The 16703-nt window shown below is 37.8% G+C and overlaps 1 protein-coding gene across 4 annotated transcripts; it reads left to right on the plus strand.

Moving 5' to 3' along the window:
- The first annotated feature begins 395 nt into the window (after nucleotides 1–395).
- LOC104605057 (peptidyl-prolyl cis-trans isomerase CYP21-4-like) lies at nucleotides 396–16016 on the plus strand. 4 transcript variants are annotated; one of them, XM_010269660.3, is made up of 8 exons: nucleotides 396–680; nucleotides 1965–2150; nucleotides 2292–2331; nucleotides 2531–2581; nucleotides 13207–13292; nucleotides 14132–14260; nucleotides 14357–14507; nucleotides 15481–16016. In XM_010269660.3, exons 2-8 carry the CDS (start codon nucleotides 2002–2004, stop codon nucleotides 15565–15567), a joined length of 693 nt encoding a protein of 230 aa, XP_010267962.1. In that variant the 5' UTR covers nucleotides 396–680; nucleotides 1965–2001; the 3' UTR covers nucleotides 15568–16016. The 4 variants fall into 4 exon arrangements, with proteins under 4 accessions (XP_010267962.1, XP_088760442.1, XP_010267963.1 ...); XM_010269661.3 differs by lacking the exon at nucleotides 396–680 and adding an exon at nucleotides 1036–1173; XM_088904315.1 differs by lacking the exon at nucleotides 396–680 and adding an exon at nucleotides 1370–1503.
- Nucleotides 16017–16703: the final 687 nt, after the last annotated feature.

Consider the following 16703-nt stretch of genomic DNA (forward strand, 5'->3'; position numbering starts at 1 on the left):
CCAAATTTCGGTCTATTTCCATTTGGCACACAGAAGATCTAGTTGCCAAAATACGGAACACTGAAAAGACATGAAAAACCCATTTTAGGTTGATTTTGGGAAGCTTCAAATAAATCTTTCCACATCTTTCATGTTTTATTCTCGCATGAAAAGACATGAAAAAATGCACGAAAAAACATGTATCTATCAAACATGTTTCAAGCTATTCAAATCTTCATGCAAAAACTCAATACCAAAAATCTTCCCAAAAAAATGCGCCATACGAGGCCATTGATAAATTTCCTAAACCGGATACTTTAAGTTCTTTAATTCTCGTATCGTCGTAATGATACCGGCCTCGGTAATTTCAGACTTTTCAGTTATATCTTTAAATCAATCTCTTGCAACATTGCGGGATGCATATTTTGTAATGGTTTAGGCTAGCAACTTCACACTTGCATGGTTGCATATAAAGCTACAACCCGAATTCGCCTACCCGATTTGAATTACTGAATCGTGATAGTAACAGTCCACGTGAAGATAATCGAGGGGAGGGGAGATGAGAGAAGAAAAGCAGTCAAGAAGAAATCAAGAAATTGGTTTCGCACCTCACCTTATCTCTCATTTTGTTTCCTGTGAAAGCAAATCCAAAAGTCTCAAACCCCCACAGCTTTCTCTTTCTTCCGACTTGTATTTTCCAGGTACAGTCTGCTAACATGGTAGAATAATTTAGAATCTATCATTAAAAGATAAAATTTGGAAGAATTTAATTACCATCAAAAAGTACAGTCGCTAACGTTTCCAGGTTCGCTCTTTTTATTTTAAATTTTAATTTCCAAGCGCGTCATTCTGGTTTTCTCAGGTTTGCTTGTCCTCTCTCCCTTTCTTTTTTTATTTAATTTTTTCATTTTACTTGATACGGGCTTTCGTTTTTGGATCTGAATTCGGAGTTTTCAATGTCCTTCTAAGTTTCAATTTGCGTAAAAGATCTATCTCTGTCGTGTTGACTTTGGAACAGTAAATTTCAACTGCCCGCCTTCCAAGTTTTGTTTTGGTTTTCTGCGAATTATTATGTCTCTACGTTCTTCTAAGGATTTAAAGGGCGGATTCTAAACTATCAACTCTGGATCTGCCTTTAACTGTTCGAGTTTTGGTCCAATCTTTCTTTCTGATTATCATCATAATAAGATTTAGGTATGAGTTCGGTTTTGCACATGGGTTCCTTTTGGACTTTTCGGAGTTCGGTTTAGGAATACTTTGGTTTCTGAGGGAGATTTTATTGATAAAGATAAAGGATCCAGATTTTATTTTTGAAAGCTTTGAATGAAGCAATAGTAATTTTTTGGTGAAGTAAGAAGCCTTTTATGCTTCCGTTTTTCTTTCTTTCAACATTTTGTGACACTTGTAGGTATCTTGTTTTTACTGGGTTTCTGATGGAATGTTTCAAGGGATAGCCATAAAAGCTTATTATTCATTTTCTTCTTCCAGTCAAGTTCTGTGCTTTCCATTGAATGATATAAACCTGTATGTATGGTTTTAGATCTTATATCATTCATTTCCGTTTTTATACTGATAACCATTTCTTTAAAAATGTATTTTCTTTGGTATCTTCACTAGTGTAAGTCTGTCTATTCACCATTCAGCAGGTTATTTTCAAGGATTCCCACTACCTTTTTTGTTTCTCATTTTGTTTGCAAGCAAGGTGATTCTTATTTCGAAGAGAAAGAACCTAGGTTTCTTTACCATCATTCACTCTTTATATCACAATCTCTTTTTGGGTTCCTTATAATTTTTTCAAGTTTTTGGTCTATGCTTTTTATGGCCATGTATGGATATTTTACTGACTTAAAAGTTGGCAAACTTTGACTAGAATGGAAATGATGTACTATATTCATCCTCTTTTGGATTGTTAGTTAAAACTTCTTGCTTTATTTGGCGTGAGTGCTGAGTATAATTCCTAAATCAGGTTTTGTTCACATATACAGGGATTTTGTGGAAGTTTGTAGTTGAAGGTTGCAGCTGATGGCAAGGATCAAACCTCAAGCGCTGCTGCTCCAAAGCAAAAAGAAGGGTCCAACTCGAATAAGTCTGAGTACAATTGTCACTTGCAACTTAATCGTTGTTTTGATTGTTTTGTGCTTAGTTGCTACATATCGACAATGGTCTCAAAGGTTGGTGTTGTTGATTTTCTGCTTTTCAACTCTCACTATCTTTCAGTTAATATTATGATCCTTGTGGATGGAATTTAAAATGGAAATACTTAGTTATTGTTAGTGTTATGTTCTCTAACTAAGTTCTTCACCACTTTGTAGGTCAAGAAACCAACTAGATTATGGCTTGCCAAATCTTGTGGTATATTCACTTTTTTTTTTTTTTAAATCATGTTCCTGTTTTTATTTCCTTCAACATTTTGGTATCTTCTTGATGTGTTATTGTTGCTGTGCCTTCTAATGATCAGATTGATTCCCTTCTTTGTTGCCTGTTTTTAGTTATTACAATGTTTTTTCTTTAAGTAGCTCCTTTTTATTTGTTATATATTTTTATGCCACAGGATGTTGATACAGTTGGAGATCCAAAGAAATTTGATCTTCCTAGTTTTGCTGTAAGTTTCTTCTCAAAAAAATAATGAGTTTCCACCTTGGTGTGGTGAAATATATATTATACAACTGGATATGACAATCATTTTGTTTGTTCCTTAACTGTTCTTATTCATATTTGAATGAGCAAAATTTTGTGCTCATTTAATTAGCTAGAATAGTGATTAAATTAAGTTAAGTACCTCCCCTAAGTCAATCAATAGTTATGTTTTTTTACATAAAGTTTATATCCATGGATGTAAAAATACAAAAATAAACTACATTATTTTAGAAAGTAAACCATCCTGCAACTGCAGATTTTATATTTTCAACACAGCTACAAAACCTGACTATACACACCGGGACAAGCATCTATACTAATAGTCTAATACATGTATAATATTTTTCTTTTTTCTGGATGGTAACTATCAAATTTCCTTTAAAAAAGAGAAATAAGCTACTATATTGAGAAGTGTAGGATGAAACCAAAACAAAAAGTAGCCACTTTATCCAACGTTGCAAGGCCTAGGTGCATAGGTGAGGTGCATGCATACATTATGCATCTTGCCTGAACCTAGCCAAAGCCCCTTTTAAAAGGTGCATTCTTGGTGCACCCCATGCCTCAGCCCAGGTGCACACCCTTTTAATATGCCCTTTTTTATTATTTTTTTTGTAGATTTTTATGTATTTTACACCCTTATAATGGTTTGCCAACTTCTAAATTATTACCTTTTCTCGTTGTTTGTACACTACTAATGAACTTCAAATATTTGAAGCTTTAATTCATGCATATAGGATCTCAACTAGCAAAATTTCCATTGAAGAAGCTACAACAATTACAACCAGTAGCTGATCCCTGATTCTAAAATACAATGAATGGCAACTAGAATCACAAAACATCTCTATATATAAAGGCCAAAAATTGAGCTTGGTAACGCTGCCCTGAACCCTTGAATGGACTTCTTTGGGCTTGCCTCAGACTCAGAGGGCTGATCTTCTAGGGTTAGGAATGGAAGATGTTTAACATCACACTAGTTACTTGAAGTAATGCAGTAGGAGATAAGTAAACATGTTTAAAGTTTCATATTATTAAATGCTTGAAGTACTTGGGTACAATTGACATATGTTTGGTTCACTTTCACTTCCACATTTGCACATTGAATATGTTCTAGATGTCATTTTTCTTTTGGTAAGGTGTTGAAAGTTTCATTCATAACCAGTAAAGATAAATGGCTGTAGGAGGAGAGGTTTCCTCACTAGCCTAGTACAACTAAGATATATTTCAAGATTCCTTTGAGACCATTACACAGAAAAGTTATTATCCCAAAGAATTCTTCCCCAAGATTGCTGAAGGTCATTGAACTGCAAACCCCTGAACAAAGCATCGATAGATACCCATTCGAGCAGAACTCTTTTTATCTTGGCACACCACTTCTCAATGAGGGGAATGATATTTGAAAGTTCTGCCATTTCTCTCCCTGCAAATACATCAACAGATGACTAGAGTAGTCATATTCCAAAGTACATTACCCCTCTTGCTGAAAGCTTGGGACCTCCAAGAAGAAACTGAGGACCTAATATCAGAAGGCATGGCCCAACACACTCCAAACAGCTGCAAGGCATGAGACCAAATAGAATAGGAGAAGCTGCAGGCTACTAGTAAATGCTGTATGCTTTCCTTGACTTGTCCATATAGGCAGCTGCAGTTGATAATAAACATTCCTTTTCTTCTCAGCACGTCTATAGTTGGTATTTTACCCTTGATAGCAGCTCAGAGAAAGATTATCACCTTTGAGGGAACCTTCTACTTCCAGATAAACACCCAAGAGGGCTTTTCCATCTCTTCACAAGATTTTGAAACATTGATCTAACTGTGAAAACTACTGATTTTTCCTTTGGCCACCAGAAACAATCTTCTAGTGCTGGCGAGGTTTTACCTGTTCCAGAATCTGCATCATAGCTAGTAGGATGTCCAAGTCCCAATCATTGACATTTCTTCTCAATCTGGGTCGCCATGCAATCTGATTTGCATTCTCCTCATAACAATTGCAGATACGGGCATCTTTATCTTGTGCCAGAGCAATGGGGAAAGCACAGCTGAGTGAACCATTTCCTCACCACCAATCTTTTCAGAAGAGAATGTTTTCACCCTGTTCCTAGGGTAACATACTTGAAAAAAATATCCCCGTTAATCCTGATTTCCTTCCACAAACCAGTGCCATAGGCTTCATTAATAGGGCCTGATTCCAACCCCAGGTCAGCCTCCCCATACTTCCATTTTATTACTTTCCTCCAAAGTTCATTCTTCTTAGTACCAAACCACTACAACCACTTAGATAGGAGAGCAGTATTAATATGTTTAGTGGTCAAATACCAACTCCTCCTAGACGTTTGGGCTCACATACCTCTGCCCAAGCCACTAGATGCATCTTCTTCTCTTCCTCTTTACCGTTCCATAGGAAGTCTCTTCTCAGTTTCTCAATGGTATTCAAAACCGAGGCTGGGGCTCTAAACAGGGACATAAAGTAGGTAGGAATGTTTGACACAACACTCAGTATTTAAGTAATTTTACTTCCCCTGGATAGGATAATTCTTTTTCCAGCTGGCTAATTTACCTATTCATATAATATTAATATTAAATTAATAATATCATATTAATATTTTATAATTAATATCTTAGTATTTTATTATTAATTTATGAATACTTTATTAATATATTATTATTTTACTAATCTTTATTGCTAGTTTATTAATAATTTATTATCTTATCATATATTATTATTATTTTCTTATTTTAATATTACTTATGACTTAATTATTAATATATAATTATTATTTTATTACCTTATTAATATCTTATTACTATTTATTATTATTATTATTTATTAAAGTATCTTATTATTACTTTAATAATATTTCACTATTTTACTAATACTTTATTAATCTTAGTTTTTCTGGGTTTTTTTTGTTAGAAGTTCTTACTTTTTGAGGAATTCTAGAATGGGAATCCCATTCCACCAAGAATGGGAACTGGAACCCTCTTTCCAACCAAACAAACAGCTGGAATTGGAAAGGGCCTTTCTGATTCCGATTCTAAGCACCTATTACAGGGAACCAAACAGACCCTAAATCCCTCTAAGAGACGGCTCTATCAATCGGTCTACTTAAAGCATCTGCAACAATGATAAACAGGAAGGAGAATATAGGATCACCTTGACAAAGACCCCTCTTCACTGCAAAACAGGAAGGGGGATATAGGATCACCTCTTTGCCTGCCATTAATCAAAACTGAAACTTTAGATGCAGCAGGAAAGCAATTCATCCACTTTCTCCATTTCATTCTGAAACCCATTCTTTTGAGGAGGTAGTCAACAAAGCCCAACTGCACATGATCATATGCCTTTTCCATATCTAATTTGCAAATTACTCCCAGATCTTCTTCTTTGAGCCTTGAGTCTCACCACTAAGGATCAATCTAAAATCTATCTGTCATCAATAAATGCACCTTGATAGGACTGTAGTCCTCTATATCTGATGCATCTCGCTTCTTTGGAATCAAAGAAATGAAAGTAGATTTTGTAGCAACTGCAATCTGCCAATTCAGCACTGACATAGAATCTGCAAAACAGCCAATAAATCTTGCTTAATAAAATGCCAGCACTTCTTATAGAAAGTGATAGGGAAACCGTCTGGTCCAGGGGCCTTATCGCCCACTAAATCATTTATGGCTTGCGAGATCTCATCCTCCTCAAAGGGCTTTTCCAAGATATCACTTTCCTGAGCTGAGATTTGAGAGAAATTGGGGCAATCTAGCTGTGGTCTGTCCACCTCTTTTGCCAAGAAAAAAAAATCTTTGTAGAATTTTAGTATAAGCTCTGCTACTTCTTTATCTCCTTCAAAGTGTGAGCCAGCCATACCAATCCAATTTATCATGTTACTTCAAAGTGTGATCCAGCCTAGCTTCCTGCTTGCACTGATCTTTAATCTTCTGCTTTAAAACTTTTAACTTGAACTAGAAAACAAAACATGGAGTACCTTCAACCACAACTTCAGCTTCATTCCGCCACTCTTCCAATTTTTCCATAGACCTGGAAGTTAAAATAAAATAAGCTCTAAGCAAAATGGTCAGCCCTTCCTTTGGGTGTTGCCAATCTTCAGAATGATGGATCTATGATCTGAAGTTGGCCCAGGGAAGGCCTCCTAGCTGATTTCACCAAACTTATCTCCCCATCTGTTGTCAATGAGAAACTGATCTAACTTTGACATCATAGATTTAGACCTTAAATTGCTCCATGTGAACTTTGCACCTTGAAGAGGTAGGTCCATTAGATTCCATCTGTTAACAAATTCCAAAACACCTCAATCTCTCTAGTTAACCTTGGATTCCCCTTCTTTTCATAGTAGAAACAGATGATGTTAAAAGTCTCCTGCTAAGCACCAGAATCCCCATCTAGTTGCCGCCAAGTCCAATTCATTCAAAAAGGCTTCTTTGAGACCCGAGAAGGTTGGTCCGTACACTGCTGATAGAACCCATGTCTCATTGTCTATCTTATTCTGAAATAGTGCTAAGACTGTAAACTTGCTGACCCAATGATCCAGCCTCCTAAACATTTCTCCATCCCAAGCCATTAGGATTCCCCAGAAGCACCTATTGAAGGGAGTAATAGACACTTTTTTTTTTGAAAAGTAAGTAAGAAAATTCCATTAAAATAAAAAGAGAATACAGAAGGTAGGTGATAAGAAATCACCCAAGAGAAGAACAGACTAACTTAGACACTTCTTACACTAACAACAGCCTGCAAAAGAAAAAAAAGAAAAGAAAAACTCTGAGAAAAAGAAAACTAACTCCTCTGGAACAGATCCTAGATGAAACCAATAAAGAAAGGTCAGCTGCACCGCGTGCAAGATGAGTTTAACAGAGGAAAGACCTAATCTTCCCCTATAGAAACCTCCTCTTGGTTATCACCATCTTCATCCCATTTCCCTCCAATTCTCCTTTTCTCGACTTTCTTCCTTCTTCTTTCTCTCAAACTCTTCAAACGCTTTCTTGGCAAATTCCTCACCTCCCCAGAAGAACAACCCCAAGACTTTACTAATTTCTACATCCTTTTAGCCGCTGCCTCAATAGAAATACTTCCAGATTTCTCCACCTTCCTTTCGAGACTTTTATCAAGGTTTTCCACAATAGAAATGGAATCCTTCTCAGTTGCAGCTTCATGTTGTTGACCAGTCTCCAACTGCTTACTCGGGTTAGAGGCGCACTGAGAATTCTTTTTGTCAAAACTTTATTTGTTGGTTTAATTGTCGTACTGCTCTTCCTCTTATACACTTTTTTAAAGTTCTTTGTAGGCCCAGTCCCGACCAATCCAAGCTTCAGGCGAGAAGACTTTGGTTACGTGAATAGTATGAGCATATCTTACTTTAGAGGCTCTTCGAAGTTTTTTGGCTGTCACAGGCTCAACCACCTTTAAAACTTTCTTTGCTTCCCCCTCCTACCAATTTCCTCGCTCTGATTTTTTCTTCCTCAACCTCCAAATAAAATGGTTCCTTCTAAGACGGCATCAGCAGTCCCTCTCAAGACCAATGTTTTAAAATGCGGAGGCATGACACGAGGCGTTCCACTACCTAGAGGCGTGAGGCGTAGTTCAGAACGCAAGAGGCGTAAGCCTCCCGAACACAAGGAGGCATAAGCTTACGCCTCCTTAAGAAGAGGGGGGTTAGGAGGAGGATGAAGAGGAAGGGGGGATCTCATTTTTTCTTTATTTTTAATAAAAATCTTTTATATTAAGAAGAATAAAGATGCATGACATTAGTTGAAATCCCTTCCCTTTCTTTTCTTTTCTTTCCTTTTCTCTTTTTTTCTTCTCTTTCTTTTTCTTTCCCTTCCCTTTCTTTTCTTTTCCTTTCCTTTCCTTTCCCTTTTTTTCTTTTTTCTTTTTCTTTTTTCTGTCTTTTTATATAAGATGTGCATGAGGCGCATGAGGCGTACGCCTCTAGCACGCCTCATGAAAAAGGAGCATGAGGCGTATGCCTCTAGCACGCTTCATGAAAAAAGAGCATGAGGCATATGCCTCTTGCACCTGAGGCACATGCCTCAGAGGTGTCAGCGCCTCTAGCATATGCCTCAGGGCGTTTTGGGAGTGCCTCGCCTGGAGGCGCGCTTCCAGGCGTATGCCTCCCACACCTTTTAAAACATTGCTCGAGACATACCCCTTCTCTGTTAGGCCAGTCTCCATCACTTCGTTCCCTAACATCATTAGTCGTGAGTTTTTTCTCAGTAGGAGAAGAGCCCTTGGATGTTGAAACAGAGATCTCCTTTGAAGTTGTGTTTTCGCATCTCCCCACCCTAATTTGATCGCAACGGCCAGGACCATCCTCCCTACTGAGTTTTAAATCACTTCAACAGAGCTCTCCTTTATAGTTGCACCTTTGAAGTCCTCTACCGATTCTCCCCTACTTTGAGTCCAACAGCTTGGACCATCCACACTTTTTTCCAAGACTTTGGGTTGCGCCAAAAGTAGTCCTCTCCTTTGCATGCCTCTCAAAGATCTGCTTCTTCCCTTCAACATCTCTAATCTCTTTCTTGTTCAAACCGGATCTGCTAAGTTGTCTTTTACAAGGAGTTATGCCTTTTCTGTTAACCCTTAAACTGGATGGGACGATAGACTTTCTTGTAAGATTTTGAAAAGACATTCATAAAAAAAAAAGATTTTGAAAAGACTTTGGAGAGTGGGCCCTGGTAGCATCTCCTTTCCCTTCGTTTAACATCCCTTGTAAACGTGGTGTTGGTGCCTTTCCACTCCCCCTACAAACCCTAGATCCTTTTTCTCTTGATTCATTGATTTATTCACACCCTCTATCTTTCCCATAATAACAGTGTCCACTAAATCTAACGGGCCTGCCCCAGCCTTATTTTGAGCTGACACCGAGTGGGCCCCAAACCCCTCTCCCTTTTTTCGAACTCTTCCACAAGGCATCCCTCTTTCCTTTACCAAAGTCTCGGAAATCCAACAGATCCAACATGTCAACCCCACTAAAATCGAAAACTTTTTTTGTTCCAAAACTAGCATCATCTTCTTCCTCTACTCCTACCTCTGTTAAGCGCCTGTTCGATTTCCACCCAACCAAACCAGTCGAAAGCTGAAACTCACTTCCCTTTTCCTACAATTTTCAATCAAAATTTTCACCCCTTTTCTATTCCTCAGGTCCCCCAAGCCCCAAGCATTCCAAGAAATAATTGAAAAATTCATGATTGAGACTAAGAAATTGCCTTACCTCCACACAAACTCCTCTTGCCCTTATTACCACCTTGCCCTTTGGTACTCCACATAGGTGCATGACTTACTTGCTGAGGGTGCCCCTTCATTCATGGTCCAGTTAAGCCTCTTCTTTTCTCTCTGCATATGTGACCCCTTGATCAAATCATTCAAGGCTTCTTCCCCGTGCTTGGAATTTCTCTTCTCTATTGCTTTGAATAGAGCTAGTACTTCTTCCTCGTGGCCACCAAAGGATACTCCCAAGAATTTTCTTATGTGTAATATTCGATCTCACCAATATGAGATACCACAACCTTTCTCTGATTTGTTTTTTTTTCCTACTCGACTTCATCTGCCCAGGACAATTGGAGAGGTTCTTGATTTGTAGCTCTTGAATCGTCGAGCTTCATAATCAGCCTTGCCCCATTTTCATTATCATCTCCTGCCACCATTGTTAGGGGTGAAACTGATATCACTTATTTGTCCACCTTCTTTGACTCCAACAACACCAGCGTTTTGCCATCTTGTTGGTTTCTCTTTTGGAGGCACTACCACTCCTTGTTTCGGATGATGCAATTGCAACCTCACAATTATTGCACGAGGGTTTTTGAGGCCTTCCTCTTGGATCAATGTCACTTCCTCTAGTCACCATAAGATGGAGCTGTGGAAAACTGAAAACCACCTTCGTTGGCTCCTTTCCACTTTTGAATCTTCAATTCTTCTTTCGCTTAGTTTATAGAGTCCTCAATGGGCAGGGGTTATTGTGGTTGGCTTGAGATTCCATTTTGCTTAGGTTGAGCCTAGTCCGGTTGGGGTTGAGTCGGTGTAGACTGTTTACCTGTTTGTGGATCTAGATTGTTGCTATCAGGAATCATTGGGCTTGGGCCTTGAGTGTCAACCATAACCAGCCCACATTGGATGCTCTAGAGGCAATTCAGCTAGCACTTCTCTTATTGGAACCTTGAGGAGGTCCCATGGGACATTTTGAATTTCAAAAATTTTCTCCTTTGATCCCATATCTCTAGCCATCCTATTCCCAACACATGGATGGTTGAGATCTCCCTAACAGCTCTTTGAATTTCGAGGTGAGATATAACGACCTAGATCTGGGCCAGGTTTTGGCTTTGAGTTTGAAGAAGACCAGATTTAATGCACGGTCCCCTCCTTTGATCTACTTCTATGTAAAGAACTTGCCTAGGAGTCTTGCAATTCCGTTTTCTAGTGGGCCTTAAATCTTCTATCCAGTCGGTTGTGTCCCCTATCATCTTAACTCCTACCCCTGTTTGGGCTCCTAGTTTGCCTTGCTCATCCAAAGGATTCCTGGGAGTTGATTGTAGCCACACTCCATCCCCTCCTGGCTCCTCCATCGTTTCTTCCTGAGGAGTCTTGCACCTTCTTGAACATAAATAACCTTTTCTTGCCCAAGTTTTTCTAGGATTGTCATGATGCTTGGGAGGAAAATTGGCTAGATAGCAACAACATACATGACCCCTTCAAACACCACATTGACTGAAGTTGTGGAATGGAACCCTTGCGAACTCACCTTCATGCAAACCTTTTTACAACTATCTTTGGCCATATAGGAGTTTTCTTGGTTGTCTGGTAACAGGCTGGTTAGGGGTATAGGTTTTGAGTCCTTTTTTGTACAGGATAATCTTCTTGTAAAGCAGGGTGGGGTTTAAGTTTAGAGGGATCAGTTTTTCTGGTTCCTTTAGCACTTTATCTTGCTGTATATTTTGTTCATATTTAATACAATGATACTTTACTTTCTCTCAAAAAAAAAAAAAAAAACGAAGCCTCCAAAAGGTTCACCCACATTTTCAATAAGTATGCCGTTCCACAAGTGCATCGACAAGCCAAAAGCTCTTATCCAACAAGAGGAAGCATCCCATTCATCCTTCGTAACATCCCCACTCTCGGATACTAGTTGCCGAACCAAAATCTAAAGTCGTCAATGACCAGTCCTTGGGGATAGTCCTGTATAACTCTTTTGTCCTCCCTCTTTGACGGTAGTAGGATCAAGAACATACCTTGAGGTAATTGACGAACTTCTGGGCACAGCAATAAATCCTATTTTCTCTTCAGAATAGGACTCAAGGATGATGCTGGTAAAGGAGGGCTGCTTTCAAAATTTCCAACCACACATCTTCTTAGGTACTCCTTGCTCTCCCTGTTGTCCTGGTTGCTGGCTATCAACTCTCCTCATACAACTTCACAATCACCTCCCTATGGTCAAGATTGCAACCTTGCTACCTCTCTTTAACTGCGATTCAACCCTTTTATCTCATCAACCACTCAATCCCCTCTTTAGAAGTCATTACATCTTGGTTTTCCCCTCCTCCATGGTGGTTGAGGAGCTCCCCTACTGCTTTTTTCTCAGAACATTGATTAAACAACTTGCAACCACCAACTGGGTACTGCTGTCATTCACTCACTCCAACCGCCCATGCCATTCACCATTGCTGTTCACTCACTCCCCAATTAGCTGATTCTCAGGGCATAAAAAAAAAGCATTGTTTTTCCTTGCTTGAAAACTGGTTTCTTAGACCCTTTGCATATTGAGGACTTCAATATTGAGATTTGATCTAGTAGGTTTTTAAAAACATTTCATTCCTTCAAATTTTCAGATTTGAATTTTTAATTATTACTGTTTTTTAATTCCTTTTAAAAAATAATGCTCTTTAGTCTTTACTATCAACATTAATTTTCTTTTCAAAACATAGAAAAATTATTATATCTAGAACTCATTAGCATTTTGAGTCAATTTTAAGATTATTTAATACTTTATTAGAGCCATCATATGTCAAAAAAATTATTAGCAACTAAAGAAGGTTATAATTTAATACCAATAAATTTTTTAAGAGAGTGACAAGAAAGGAAAAATAATTAGGGACAGATCTGAAAGAAAAAAGAAAACTTTTTATTCTCTACTTCTTTCTTTCTTTTTTGTCTTCCTAAAATATTTGGATATATATAACATATAATAAGATGTTTTGACATGCATAATAATAATATTCTTGTAAGGCATGTGCCTTGTGATTTTTGTCACCTAGGTGGATGCCTTGTTGCCTAGGCGACACCTTGTCTACTATAGATGGTGCTCCTGAAGCCAAACAGAAGAGCCAACATTTCAGCTTTTATTAAATCCACCTCTTATTTTTCTTATTCTCTAGATGATGAAAAAATGGGTGTTGGTAGCTAATAAAAATGATTGGTTTTGGTTATGCAAAATTTGTTTATTTTTTCTTTTTTTGGTTCATACCAGATAGCTGGGACCAACATTCGGTAATGTCCCTTTTTTTATTTGTTTATAACCATTTAAGCTACATCCCTTCTTTTTTTCCATTTATATTTGATCTCCTATTTATGTTTATTTACCTTGTTCTTTGTATTAGATCCTAAATACCTCAAAAGGTTTGATAACAGTGGAACTGTACAAGGAAGGTTATCCTGAAATTGTGGATAAATTTCTTGACTCATGGTGAGTATTTGAATTTGTCACTATATACTTCCACATCCATAGCTTGAATTGTCTTGAATTGCCTTTATTTCCCAAAGATAAATGGTCTTTCTATTTTTACCATGAGAGCATTTATAATTCTTATTTGGGGTACTTGGTAGTTAATGCAAAAGAGTTTTTTCCCCCTTTCCCTCTTTTCATAAGCATCAGAAATTAGAATTTTATTTAATACCAAAAAGAAACTAGAATTTTATTAATAGAATGAATAACATAGTAGAGAAACAGGAAAGATAGGAAACTGGAGGAGGCATTAATGTTCAGCTGAGACCTGGTTACAGTTGATTATCTGTTGCACAAACAACCAAGAAAATGTTACAGAATTTCCGAGTCAGGATATTCCAAACTAAGATACCTTTGCTGACCCCTTGGCCCTTTCCTAGCTAAAGCATCAGCCATATTGTTTGCAGTTCTTAGAATCCACCTGAACAAGCTGTTCATGTGAGTCGCAAAAGATTTTGCTTCTCTAATCTGAAACCTAGAAAGTAAAGATGTCTTCCCCTCAACAATATCCAGTGGATAACCACTTGACAGTTCCCTTTCACTATTAAATCTCTCTCCTAAAAGCATGGTAGGTTAAAGAATGGTTTACAGTAGGAATAATTGAGTATTGCTTATTTGAAATTAGTGGATTAGTTTGGGCCTGGGGGATATTTATCTGATATGGAAACCTAGTGTTTGCATTGCCAATTTTCTATCTTGAATCTCTGGTAACCATATAACATCCATCTATTCCTTGTCCTACATGTGTCCATTTCATTCCATTTTCTTTGTAGAATTTGATATAGTATCTGGTTTTGCAGTCAAAGGGAGCACTTCAAGGGGATGCTTTTTCATCGTGTGATAAAAAACTATGTGATCCAGGCTGGAGACTTCCAAAGACTGGGAGCTGCAGAAGATTGGACAATGAAAGGAAAACCTGATAGTATAAGGTCTTCTAGCATATACACCACTTTCCTTTATTGCTTTAAGGTTACTTTTATTGTTCAGACTTCTAACAATTGTGCTTTATATGCGCAAACATCCAGTCCAAAGCATGAAGCATTTATGCTTGGAACTTCGAAAACTAAACACGATGACAAAGGATTTGAACTTTTTATCACAACTGCACCTATCCCGGATTTAAGTGATAAGCTTATTGTATTTGGACGGGTCATCAAGGGAGAAGATGTTGTCCAGGTACTCTCTCTCCCTTGCTCACTTGCAAACCCATTTTTTTTCTTGCAGATGGGGATTATTTTGGTAATAGATCAACTTCCAATTTATTTACTGATAAGTAGAAACTAAACCTGGCATTTTCTGTACTTTTTCTATGCTACCTGGATACAGTATCGGATGCAGGATATACACTAAAAATTCAAGTATCCAACATGATACATAACCCATTTACAAGTATCCAGCTATCATAGGTTTCTGATCAAGTAAAATCTTTATACAAGTTTCCCACTGGACACATTCATTCCTGCTCTTTTAGCTTGTATACCTTGGAATCAACATGATTTTTACTTTGGCTAGTATCAAGAAGTTACTAGCTTTAGCTAACATTTCTTTCTTTCTTTCCTTTTTTTTTGTTTTGGTAAAAGCTTTTACCTAACATTTCAAAACTAGCAACATTGCTGACAAGCTGCAGTTGGACTGAGTAATGACCTTTATTTGCTAGGAACTAGCAATGCTTCGCCCAGTGACCACCCCAAATCACTTGTAATGTATCTGGGGCCCCAATTGTTGAATTTCAACCAGTAATGAATTTTATATTAGACTTGAGCAATGCTATACAAATTTCTTTTCTTATGTTAGGTACAAGTACATTATACTTGACATGTCTCGAACGTTATGTAGGAGACTCACCTGGACAGTCAGATAGGGGCCTGTGCACAGTGACAAATGTGCAGTGTATAATGTACTTGTATCTGAAGCAAAGGGGGAAATTATGCATACAAACCTCTAGCACACCTTACTAGATTTTTCCACGCTAGACATCAACATTATCCTATTCATAATAGCCAAGTTGGATCTTGTTTGGGTATACTGGTAGACCTGAAGCAGCTGTGATTCATGTTCCTGTTAACTTCATGTTGTCTTATATTTGCTGGATCCTTTTTATTATTTATTTATGCTCACTGGAATTTCTCGTCTATGATGTATCGTTCAGGAAATTGAAGAGGTGGATACAGATGAACACTACCGACCTAAGTCACCCATAGGGATCATTAATGTGACTCTGAAACGGGAAGTCTGAAGTGTATTCTCTTCCTTCATAAAAACATTACAGCACTCCGATGTACCTGCCTGAGAAGCTACATTCTGGAACTTTTTTTTTTTCCAGAAGTCTTGTCATGGTGCCTCTGGTTTTTTTCCCATTTCAGGAGTTTGGAGGGTGCTTTAACAGGTCTGAGGATCTTGTGCTTGTTTTGAACAAAGTTATTAGTATGGGTCTTTCTGCATATAATCATCCATTGAGGTAAAATAGCATTTAAGTCTTTTTTCAACTCTTTTCTTTCTCCAGAATCTTTGGGACTGCTTGGGGAAATATCTGATGGGTGAGGATAGGATTCCTTCATTCCTTGTAAAGGTGTTTATGATTCTGCAGGAGTTGCTTGTAAGGTGTTTATGATACTCAAGAAAACCATCTAAAATTAGAAAATCACGTTTGTTAGAAGCGGTTGGATCAGCTTTTGCTTTGAATCATACAGTGACCATTTTTTTCTTTGCTCTTTTGAATAGACCACTATTTTGATGAACTTTCGTCTCATTAGGTGGTGTTTGGTAACATTCCTAGGATTTCTGTTGATACTATTCCTAGAAACGTTAACGTTTCGAACGGAATGCTAGCATGCTACCAAATGTCTAGTATTTATAAAGCCCATACTTGCCTTGGCTTTGATGTAGTTCATAAAAGTTAAATTCGATATATAATATCAACTTATATCTTTGCTATTTACTGAGGTCAGCTTTCGTCAGGGGAAGTCCGTGCCCACCTGTTCCAACCAACCTTGTATTGGGAATATCTCCCTATAAAATAAAGCACATAAACAGAGATATTCTCAATGCAAGGCTGTAAAGGCTGCTTGAACGGGCTTTGCCCTGACCTAAGCCAAACTCCAATTTATTTTGCACTCCTGTCCTTTCACATGCTGTTTCTAAGGGGGTGCTTTTTTTTAGATTTTGAGAGGGGAGAAAGTTGGTCAATGGAATTTTGGTTTCCATGGACCAAGAATCCCATGTTCTTTTTTCAGATTTATGTAGGGACCAGTGAAAGTTTATTTTCCCGGGTAAGTGATATCCATCTCCTAGGTGAGTAAATAACTTTCCCACCAAAGGGGAAAGTTGTCAACACTTGAATGGGACAAAAATGTCCCTTTTAATAATAGATTT

The sequence above is a fragment of the Nelumbo nucifera genome, chromosome 4, assembly GCF_055504915.1.
Source record: "Nelumbo nucifera cultivar China Antique chromosome 4, China Antique-T2T, whole genome shotgun sequence".
Classification (NCBI taxonomy): domain Eukaryota; kingdom Viridiplantae; phylum Streptophyta; class Magnoliopsida; order Proteales; family Nelumbonaceae; genus Nelumbo; species Nelumbo nucifera.

Coding starts and splice junctions, on each gene's coding strand:
- LOC104605057 (XM_010269660.3), top strand. CDS start 2,002: ATGGCAAGGATCAAACCTCAAGCGCTGCTGCTCCAAAGCAAAAAGAAG. Junction 2,151..2,291: donor TATCGACAATGGTCTCAAAG/GTTGGTGTTGTT, acceptor ACCACTTTGTAG/GTCAAGAAACCAACTAGATT. Junction 13,293..14,131: donor GATAAATTTCTTGACTCATG/GTGAGTATTTGA, acceptor CTGGTTTTGCAG/TCAAAGGGAGCACTTCAAGG.